This window comes from Leptosomus discolor, chromosome 2 (genome assembly GCF_034619465.1).
Source record: "Leptosomus discolor isolate bLepDis1 chromosome 2, bLepDis1.hap2, whole genome shotgun sequence".
In the NCBI taxonomy this organism is placed as follows: Eukaryota; Metazoa; Chordata; class Aves; order Leptosomiformes; family Leptosomidae; genus Leptosomus; species Leptosomus discolor.
In genome coordinates this window covers 101044758-101055523 of record NC_141392.1, presented here as the reverse complement: position 1 = coordinate 101055523, position 10766 = coordinate 101044758, and the positions used below count along the sequence as shown (strand labels likewise).

Here is a 10766-nt window from a genome sequence, read left to right as displayed (position 1 = left end):
CAGACACCATTGGTGCCTCCTGGCATGAACTCAGCTTCCAGGCTTTGCCCCTGCTGTGGCAGCTCCTAGCTATTTGCTTTGGTGAAGACCTTCTCAGATGAGAAGATAAACCACAGGTACATTCCTACACAGATGGGAAGAGCAGGAACAGGAGGAGACATACTGACTGTCCCCCATGCCTTCCACCTGGAATGACAGGAATCTCCCTGGCATGGGGAGGAGCGTGTGGCGGTGTCTACTCCTTGGTGTACACAAGGATGTCAGGAGAGCAATCTAGCGCCCAAGGTAGCTCTTGGGGCTGGCCCATAGTGCTTACAGGAGCTAAGGTATTTTGTGGATTCGGGTCTTGAAAGCCATGTCACAGCATTAGATATGGGAATTAGAGGGTTTCATGGCAGAAGATAGGGATCTCTTTCAACTTCCGAAGGAGAAAATGTTTTGAGAAATTCTCTGTGAACACAACTGCCCCAAAAGGAAAGTATGCACATGCTATATGCCTTTTTTCCCCCTCTCTTCTGTTTGTCAAAGTAGAAAAAGCTTAGAAAAGGTCAAAACTGATCAATTTTATGATGAAATGGCACATTTCTGATGATTGTTGAGATTTATTCCTAACAATATTCGACTTTCATTTTGCGTTCTGAAAGCACTTAAAGCTCAGTATTAAAAAAAGCCTCACAACAATCTTCTGAAGCAAGTTTATCTCTATCTTACAGGTAAGGAAACCAAGGCACAAAGAAATTAAATAATTTGCCACAGATAGTACAGTAAGTCAGTGGCAAAGTCAGAAAGAGAATGAAATTCTGCAGTTATGGGTTAACTCTCTCTTCCTGCTATGAAAATTAATCTTATCCCTAATATGTTGTTTCACACCACCTGTATTAAAGATAGTGAAACCCAGTCAATTTGCACTGTTAAAACTGTTGCAAAGCCAATGATTTTTTATCCATATAAGCACAAAAAATGCTACTTAAAGGGTTAATTATACTGCTGTGCTGGTAAACATTTTTACTTATTGCTGGGTAGACCCGTATTTAAATACTGACTGGGACAGAAGAGACTGAGCTGGCCCTGGACTCCCTTGTCTTGGTGTTGGGCATGGATATCGTACAACAGGATACGCCCACAGTGGCCTCAGGCAGCTCATCTTCCTCTGTCCATTCATTGAGATCTGGGTTATAGCACTGAATGCACTTCTTATATTTTTTCTCTATTTCATTCCACCCACCCACTAAGTAAATTTTCCCATTAAGGGTGGAGGCGCCAGCCGTGCTAACTCCAGTTTGAAGCGGCGCCACGTAACTCCATTGCCCCGTGTAGGGACTGTAGCACTCTACAGGGAGAACATCGACCCTTTCGGCTCGCCCCCCCAGCTGAGACCCACCCATGACATAGACCCTCTCCAGAAGGGACACTGCGCAGTGCCACCCCCTTGGGGTGCTGAGGCTGGACTTATCCTGCCAGCTATCTTTGCTGGGGTCATACATGCACACAGAGCGAGAGTAAGCATTATTAATGTAACCTCCTGTGACCAGGATCCGACCGTCCACCACCGCGCTGGCATGGCAGCACCTGGGCACCTCCAGGGGTGCCTTCATCTGCCACTGATTAGTTGCAGGCACATAGCATTCAACAGAGGAGAGGCACCCCTCAGAGTTGCGACCACCCACTGCAAAAAGGAGGCCATTGAACACATTCAGGCTAAAGTGGGTGCGCCGCTGATTCATGTTTGCCAGGTGAATCCAGGTGTTGAAACGAGGATCATACCTGAAAGCATTAAAAAAGAGGGTAACTGTCTCACGTACTGCTCTGCTAAATTCTACAGTCCTGTCTCTGTCCCACTACTGCTGCAGGCACAAAGTTGTTAAAATTTTAGTTAGTTATTTAGCCCATTAGAAGTCAGTGGAATGAAACTGGTATTCCTGGTTAAATTTCCAAATAAATTTAGTTTTCAATGGGAGAAAAATCTGTTTGTATCATTCAAACCCGGTATTATTTCAATGAAGTAGATCTAACTCTTCTGTAATTTGATTTTGTACAATAACCTCATTGGAATATTGGGAAGAGATACTTTCAACATACAATAGAAATTTTAAAAGTGTTTTTGCAATTTATACCTAAAGGAGATGTCAACATTTACTCAAAGAGTTTTAAAAAATGCTAGGTGGTGATTTATACTTGCATCTTTTTAGCACTTTCTAAATGGTAAGTATTCTTTCTCTGCCACTCATATGGCGTAAGATTTATGTGGAAAGAACATCTTTGCTTTCTAACACCATTTCTACCTGAAATAACCTTCTCCATCCTTGACATTTAAATGAGCAACTTTGAAATAGGAAATAGCAAATTATGACTCCTTGAGGAGTTGTGTGAGGTACATTAGTAGGCTCATACATTTCTCCTGTTGCATGCTAAGGGGACCAGAGAATCACATGAGAAAAAGACTATGGGAAAGTAAAAACTAATTGTTAGCTGTCATTCAGCATGGTCATCTGCAGCTCTGAAAGCAACTCCACAGATACACTGATGTGACTTGACATGCTTGAGGTTACTGGCAGAACAGGGAGCAGAACCCATTCAGCCATGGACCACAAGGATCCCCCCACCTCCTCCCCACAACCAAGGTGTGCACAGAGCACACAGCTCCTTGTGAGAACGAGGCATAGTTTAAAGGTAGAAGGTTGAAAGACCAACAGCATAATCTCCTTTACATGAGATATTTTCCTGACAAAGTAGATTACACAATAAAATTGATCTAGAGAAGGTTCCTCATTCATTAAATTTGTATGTTCGTTGATGTCCTCAGGAGAAGCTGTCTGAATGTTCCTTCTGGGAGCAGAAAAGGAAGCATTGGTAGGACTCCTCCCCTATGAACACAGGCTGGGAGAGTTGGGGTTGTTCAGCCTGGAGAAGACTCCAGGGAGACCTTATAGCAGCCTTCCAGTACGTGAGGGGGTCCTACAGGAAAGCTGGGGAGGGACTGTTTACAAGGACACATAGCGATAGGATGAGGGGCAATGGTTTTAAACTAGAAACAGGTAGACGTAGATTGGATATTAGGAAGAAGTTCTTTACCATAAGGGTGGTAAAGCACTGGAACAATTTGCCCATAGAGGTGGTGGAGGCCCCATCCCTGCAGACATTCAAGATCAGGCTTGATGGGACTCTGGGCAACCTGATCCAGCTAAAGATGTCCCTGATTACTGCAGGGGGGTTGGACTAGATGGCCTTTGGGGGTCCCTTCCAGCCCAAACTATTCTATGATTCTATGACTGTGGCTATGTATTGCCATTGCATGTCCATAGTCTGTTAGCAGATAAAAAGCTGAGTTGTCTTACCTCCAGCCTTTGCTTCAAGCTGTTGTGTGCTGTCAGCTTTTAGGCTGAACTACTTAAAAAACTAGTACCACCCTTTTGACTATTGCACATTAGCCTATTCACTTTTCTGACCTTGCTATCACCAGTGCAGTCCTTGGATGTCTATAGATAGGAACTGTAATATTTCAGAAGTGAAGTACTATTTGGAATACACTGTAGAAGAGAAATATGGCCTTCAAGAGACGGTGACATTGTTTCTAAACTCTTGATAAATAAAAAACCTAAAGGATATGAAATGCAGATAAAAGCTGTTGAAAATATGGTGGATGGTGCATAGAAAGTCAAGATTATAATACCTAAAAAGTGTTTATCAGAACTTCCTGTGAGGCATCAGAAGCTCTTGAAAATTAAAAAGTCTCACCTTGTCTGATTTGGTGCATTTTAATGGTATCTTAGAACATTCCAGAATTTCCTGTTTATGTTTGTATTTATTTTCTCCAATCGAAGAAAATTTTCCCAGTTTTCCTCACTTCTCATTGTGCATGTGTAACCATGGTGAAGTTTTTGCATAACTTCGGTTGCTTATTTCTGTTCATTCAAACTTTAATACAGAATAGCATCCATATCTCCCCACCCTGTCCCCTTCCCATTTATCTCAGTGGTTCATGCTGCACGTCACAAACCAGCTTGGTTTCTCTACCTGCATTGTATGGAACAGATCTCTCCATCCCTTTTAAATATATAACCAGTTACCTGCAGAAATTGCTGACTGCATGCTTGGCTTGATTCCTGGCATCATTCTGGTCTTCCCCACCGGCCACATAGAGAAATCCATCCATCACCGTGACACACTGATTAAAACTTTTAGCAGGCATTTCACTCAGCTTCTTCCATCCATTTTCAGGATCTCTGTATAAGATGTCTCTGCTAAGAGACTTCTCTGTTAGAGCAGGGCGTCCCCCAACAGTAACTAAGACTCTGAAACCTCCACGGATCCTTGTTCTTCTGGACTGAAGTGTATTCTGGTGGTAGGGAAGCAGATGATAGTTCATGGCATCCACAAGGAGCTTATGGCAGTCTGCATCTTGCATCATTCTTGGCACAGTTTGAACATAATTGACAAGGTCTTGGGCTGAGATGGTACCGAAACGGATGTTACCTAGGAGATCAGCAGCAAACTTTACTCTTTTTTGGTCAAATTCCAGCCATTTTATTGCAATCTGGAATGCAACAATTTCAGAAGGCAACTGCAAGTCATCATCTGCGAGAAGTTCATTAATCTGATCAAAAGTAAGTTTTAAGAACTGATCCGTTTCTGAAAATTCAATGAAGTTGTCTCTAATAAATTTGTGTGCTGCTTCCTTGGTTGTTTTTAGTCCGTATGTTTCTGCAATATTGGCAACGTACATACAATTCTCAACACTGATTTCTTGGATTAGAAAATCACAGCACATCTTTACAAGGGTGTGAATCTGTAGATAAATTGCTGTGGAAATAATACTACCTATTGTATAAAGTGAGAGAGTAAGTTTTCCTGTGTAAGCATAGGTGATAACAGTAGCTAGACCCAATGGAGATACATCATTGAGGTCTACTCTTTGAGTGGATGGATCTTTCTTTAAGATGTTGTGAAAATAGTCACTGCTTGAAGCCATCACCACCTTGTGAACACTGAAGGACTTGGTTTTGGTACTGATAGTCAAGTCACAAAGAAAATTTTCTTGCCGCATTCTGCTTAGACCTTCCAAGAGATTTGGGCTATATGATGGGTCGGAAACTTCAGATGAGATGCAGCTGAAACCATTTCCTCCATCGAAGAGTCCATTCAAGCCATTTAGTTTACTGAGGGGGCCGTCTTCCACAATTATAGTCATTTCATTGATATCTGCTTTGTTCTTTTTCACATTCTTCTTCTTAGGGGCCATGACTGCAATGAAATATTACAGCCAAGAGCTTGCTAAAAAGAAAATTAAAACGTTTAGAGCCACACAGCGGTTGTGAAATTTAATAGCTATGTGATTATGCAACAAATCTAACCTTTGTCAGTACAGATAAATGCCACAAAACCAAAACACATAGAATAATCTATCTTCCTAAGAATGATTATACTGTCCTAGATTTAGTGTGACTGCTTATTAATAACAATCAATACTCAAATTGTGTAGAATACACCTACAAGTAACTCCTTTTTTAAAAAAATAACAAGGTCATAAAATAACATTCACCTATTATCACCACATTCAAAGAGTTAAGTTCTCTAAATGAGTTTGCCAGAGTGCTAAATTTTGTAAATATATATGTAAATCATCTGGGTTCTAGACCTGAACTAATTAGTCCGAAGTACAGGAAAGATATGGGCCCCCAACTTCGTTCGTCCTTACTCCAGGGCTAGTACAGACTTACAGGTGAGTTCAGAATTTGACCAGGAAATATTAAGAGTGTGAAAAATTCTTAAAGAAAAAAAGCAAGATGAGACATAAAGAGAAAGTGAGTTTTAGTATGATGACCTATTGATTTTAGATTTAGGATCTGCTGCAAACTGCTTTCACATTTTCGAAACTTTTTTTTTGCAAATACTTTCTACTCAGAGCACGCTTTGCTTGCTTTTCAATATCAGCAACTTGAAATTTATAATCCTACTTTTAGGATTTTGCAGAGATTTAGGGAGAAGATGTCTAACTTTTATCTGAAACAATGTCATGCAAACTCTAGCAAGACATGTTATTTTAAACAAGTTCTTTATGTGTGAAGGTATGAATTACTCCCATACAGTTATGTTAGAACTTATTAGATAGATTCAAATTATATGTATCAACTCCAGGCAAGTTTCAGCTCTTGCTGAAATGATGAGCCAAATTTTTGTCAAATGCAACGTGAGATGGCCCTAAGTAGTTGTCAAAGGAATATGCATGTATTTCAAACAAATACATGCATATTCAAATACACCTTGAAGGAAAGTACTGATCTTCAATAATACAGTTGAAACAGAATTGCTGACATCAGTATTCAAATAGATTCAAATATAGCATTTATCTCCAGTACATCCATTGATTTTAAAACAATTTATATGTGCTAATTTTCTTTGTGATCCCTGCACTCATAAAATCCAGAACATGAAGAAATGCTACTTAATGATGAAACAAATGACTGGATTATTTTAGATAACTTAATAAAAAGACATCAGTAATATTTCAATCTAGAATCTCGGCATATCAATTTTTCCTTAAGCACACAGCATGTAACAAAATGGGAATTTAATTATAGAAAGGAATTATTGCTGCCTATGAGCACCAGGATTTTTTTTGCTACTGCTGCTGGGTGACAACCATGTGCAGAGCAGGCGAGGGAGAAGGCCATGTGTGCCAAAAGTGTCAGTGTCAGCCTGCGCTGACGTGAGCTGTGACCCCCAAAACGTCGGTGTGCCAGCACAGGGGTCAGCTGCTGCCTGGCTCCCCCCGCTCCGGCTGCATTCCAGGAGCTGCATCTGTTGAGACCTATCAGAGTCACCTCCCAGAATAGCAACCTCCCAGCAGCTTGCCATTTTAAGACAGGTTCAATTGAAGGTATAGCTGGTGCTTTCGTATACTTTGTTGTTTAACATAACTTTTTTTGCAAAAAAAAACATGATATTGCAAGTGTTGTGTATATTTGCTGGCACAGAATAAAAGCAAACCAAAACTTTTGGATGTCTTTGTATGTTATCCGCATAGTTATAGCTTTGCATATTAATAGCCAAATTTTATAGCCGGCAAGGGTATATTATTTTGTCAGATGTATTTGTGGTTCTAAATATTTTGAGACCTGCAACTTAAGAATTTTAATGCATGCAGCACTTAATGTCTCACTGTGTCACTGCAGAGCTTAATTCAATGTGACATTTTAACCGCTCTGTTCAAAAATGTTCACTCTCCAAAGTTTTTTCCTGAAAAACACTTTTCCATCAGCAGAAATGTCACCAGCTAGTTTAGTGTATAAGCACGTAAGTGACAGGACAGGCAAAACCAAGAAACAAACCAAACAATCCTACAATAAATCCAAGTTACTGAACTTTGAAAACCCTGGATGATTTGGTTTTCTATAGTCGTTTGCTTTCAACTAATTTATTTCAGCTTAAGAACAACTCATGCCAAGGACACTGGGGGTCCAAACCCAATGCATTCAAACAACCAACCTCCCCCTCCCGCTGTAAAATGTTATCTTCTAAACACTGTCAAAGTGAGGAGTTAAATACCCCTTACCCTCCTCAGAAAAACGTTGTTCCAGAGCTGTCCAAGAAGCTGTCAGTGAAAATGCCTTTTCCTTGGAAAATGAGAAGACAAAAAGAGAGGAAATGTAGTAAAAAAGAGAGAGAAAGATCAGAGGCCACTTGGTAATTCTCAGTGTGTGGTTTCCAGCATGACGCTTTGCTGTCACAGCGAGCAAAAGAGAACGGAGCCTGCGCTCGGGTGCTCTTTAAAGTGACCCCTCCTCTCCATGACTCGCTCCCTGCCTCTGCCCAGCCACGGGAGCTCATTTTCCCCAGACTGCCTGGCCTCTGGAAACCGGAGTGACAAGCCTGGACCCTCCAAATGCACAGGCACAAAGGAAGAAAGTGAGAGGAAAGTGAAGATGGTAGATCCACAGCAGATAATAATGGTCCCAGGTAAGTGTAGGGTGGACGCTGGGTTCCCCATCTCAAAGCTTGGTGCCTGGGCAAAAGCCAGTACGCTTGGGGAGAGGGACAGCTTTATATTGGACATAAGGGAGATATTATTTATGATGAGAGTGGTGAGACACTGCAACAGGTTGCCCAGAGAAGCTGTGGCTGCCCCCTCCCTGGCAGTGTTCAAGGCCAGGCTGGTTGGGGCTTTGAGCAACCCGGTCTAGTGGAAGGTGTCCCTGCCCATGGCAGGGGGGTTGGAACTGGATGGTCTTTGAAGGTCCCTTCCAACCCAAACTATTCTGTGATTATATCATTCTACGATCTAAAATAACCATCAGGAAATGCCAAGGAAAAGCTGGCACTTTAATTCCACTTCTTAGGATTTTGGTCCTTAACTCCAGGCAAAGGGAAGGAGATGGGCTGATGGGGATTCACAGCCACGTCCTGTTTCTTGGAGTTAGGTCACTGCTTCCATAAAGACTCGCCTCTGCTTTCAAGGATACTGGCTCACATCCCCTGATGTATTTGCAGAGAGATGTGAACTTTGATTTTCTGGCTCACAAGAAGGTAACCTAACTTGTGGGTGATACCATAAACTGGAATAGTTTACCTCCATCTCTTGCCAGTCAACCTCAGGAAGAATATAAAACCAAACCTCCATATCCCAGGAGAATTTCATCCCATGGGAAAGATAAAAGGGATGAAAGTGACTGCATGGGAAGGGAAGGATATTGGAAGAAGGGGAAGTAAAAGAAAGGGAAGATTTTTTCTTGACTGTACTTTGTGTAAAGCTTCATCTGGTAGATTTTTTCGATTGCCTTCAGGCTCGAATGGGCTATTGCAACAACTGCTGCAAAAGAACACTTGTTGTTTTGAACAAAAGGGCATCGCTGTGCTAGTGGAGTTACAAAAACAAGATAAAAATTAAAAAAACAGAACAGGGAATCAGGTGAACAAACGTGTGAAATGGGAGTGAAGGAGAGGGACATAAAGCCAAGCCCTCACAACAGCAACAAGGTAACCAGATTTCCTTATGAAAAGTAGGGACACAGCTGTGAAAAATTAAGGCTAGAGCCTTATTTTAAGACATATTTAGGAACTTCTCCTTGCTACACTATGTATTTTTTTTCTCACATGTATATTCCTAATGCTTCAAATGTACAACTCAGTATAACATCAATTTAATATGTAGGATGACATCTATCATCATCTTAACACACCTCAATATATATTAATTTACCAGTTCAATCTAATTGTAAAATTCCTTACATGGACAATTATCCTTAATTTTTTGAAGCTCTGCGTTAACAGGATTAGCTGTAATGATTTTTATACAAAGAATATATTCCCTGCCTCATGAGTTTTAAGAACTTGTAAAAATTAGTTTTTGTAGATAGAACAAGCATATTTCTAAAACAACACTCCCAAACATATACATACTAGCGAACCTGAGTTACTCAGTGTTCCCTTTCCTAACAGCTCATGACCAGAGTTTTATCAATTTTTATGGTTTTAAGATGTCCTAAAAAGCCAACATTTTTCAGAGAAAAAATACTTTTTTTTCTTTTGTTATTTTCAGTTAGGTTTTTTTATTATAAAGGGGACACTTCTCTAGAATGAATACATTATCATGATCTGCAGAAAATAAAAGATTATTCTAATTTTCATACCATATCTTTAAAATCTACTAGCACACTGTAAAATTAAGTCTTATTCAGTCTCTACAAATGTGTTTTCAACATCCTTATATGATTCACTGTTGAAAAAATCATACAAATGACAATGGGGAAATACTTTGTGTATACTCAGCCAAATACTATGCATCCCCAAAGCCCATATCTAGTTCACTGTGACAAACAGTTATGAAAAATATCTTTAAATGCATTAATCTGGATGTATTGAGTAATCACACCAGTAATGCCTTTAGGAAGGCTGAAGTTCCTTATGCAGATTGGAGATAACTGTGAGAGTGTTTTGAATTCCAGTGGGAACTGCAGCCTTTTCAAGAAAGAGATGGAAAATAAATGTGTTTTCTTTTCAAGCTGCTGAATAAACATACAAACTATTACTGTTTAGGATCAAATGCACAGGCCTCGATTTCACAGAAGGTGGCTTTGAGACTGTGTTCAGCAAGACACTCAACCCCAGGTGGGTCACTCAGACTTCCCCCAAGAGGCAGACCTCCCCCAGTACTCGATCACTCCCAATTAATTTTCTAATTTTGCTCAGCCAAGCCTCTCACATCGATCCACCCCCTGAAACTCTCACCTAGCAATTCTTAGCTCATACAACTCTTTCTGGTTTCACTCTTTCCTTAGAAACTCACTGAGCACCGGCAGTGAGGCATGGAGAGGACCCTAGGGAAGAGATGAGACTTTGCAAGCTTGGAGCGGGGCTGATGGCACAACACAACTACCAAGCATACAGTGACAGAGCAATTATTGCAGCTATATTTTTGTGTGTGGCTACCCCACTTTTTCCTAACAGGAGTCCTGCATTGACGCCAAACAAACAAACCCTCTTAACGATCAGCATTGCCTGTCAGTTTCGAAGGACCAAGTAAACTTGGAATTCTTTCCTCTGCCAAAGTTATGACAGGCAATATGAGAAATGCTGCAGTTAGATCTGGGGTAGAAACATTTTTTCTTGTTCTAGGAAAGTTTTTGAGATTTTAAATGTTTTCGTCTTTACTAGCATGAAATCATGATCTTTCAGAATAATTAGGCAGAAGTGCAGCAAGGACACTTTCCTCATCCCAGAAAACCCAGTAACTTGATAATTAAGGTTTTCAAACAATATATGGGAAACCG

At 40.6% G+C, this 10766-nt stretch overlaps 1 protein-coding gene across 1 annotated transcript; it reads right to left on the bottom strand.

Moving 5' to 3' along the window:
* Nucleotides 1-1031: 1031 nt before the first annotated feature.
* On the bottom strand, nucleotides 1032-5239 carry KLHL31 (kelch like family member 31). The gene is made up of 2 exons (XM_009952680.2): nucleotides 4068-5239; nucleotides 1032-1764 (listed from the first exon to the last, which is right to left on the bottom strand). The coding sequence occupies exons 1-2, from the start codon at nucleotides 5237-5239 to the stop codon at nucleotides 1032-1034; spliced, it is 1905 nt and encodes a 634-aa protein (XP_009950982.2).
* Nucleotides 5240-10766: the final 5527 nt, after the last annotated feature.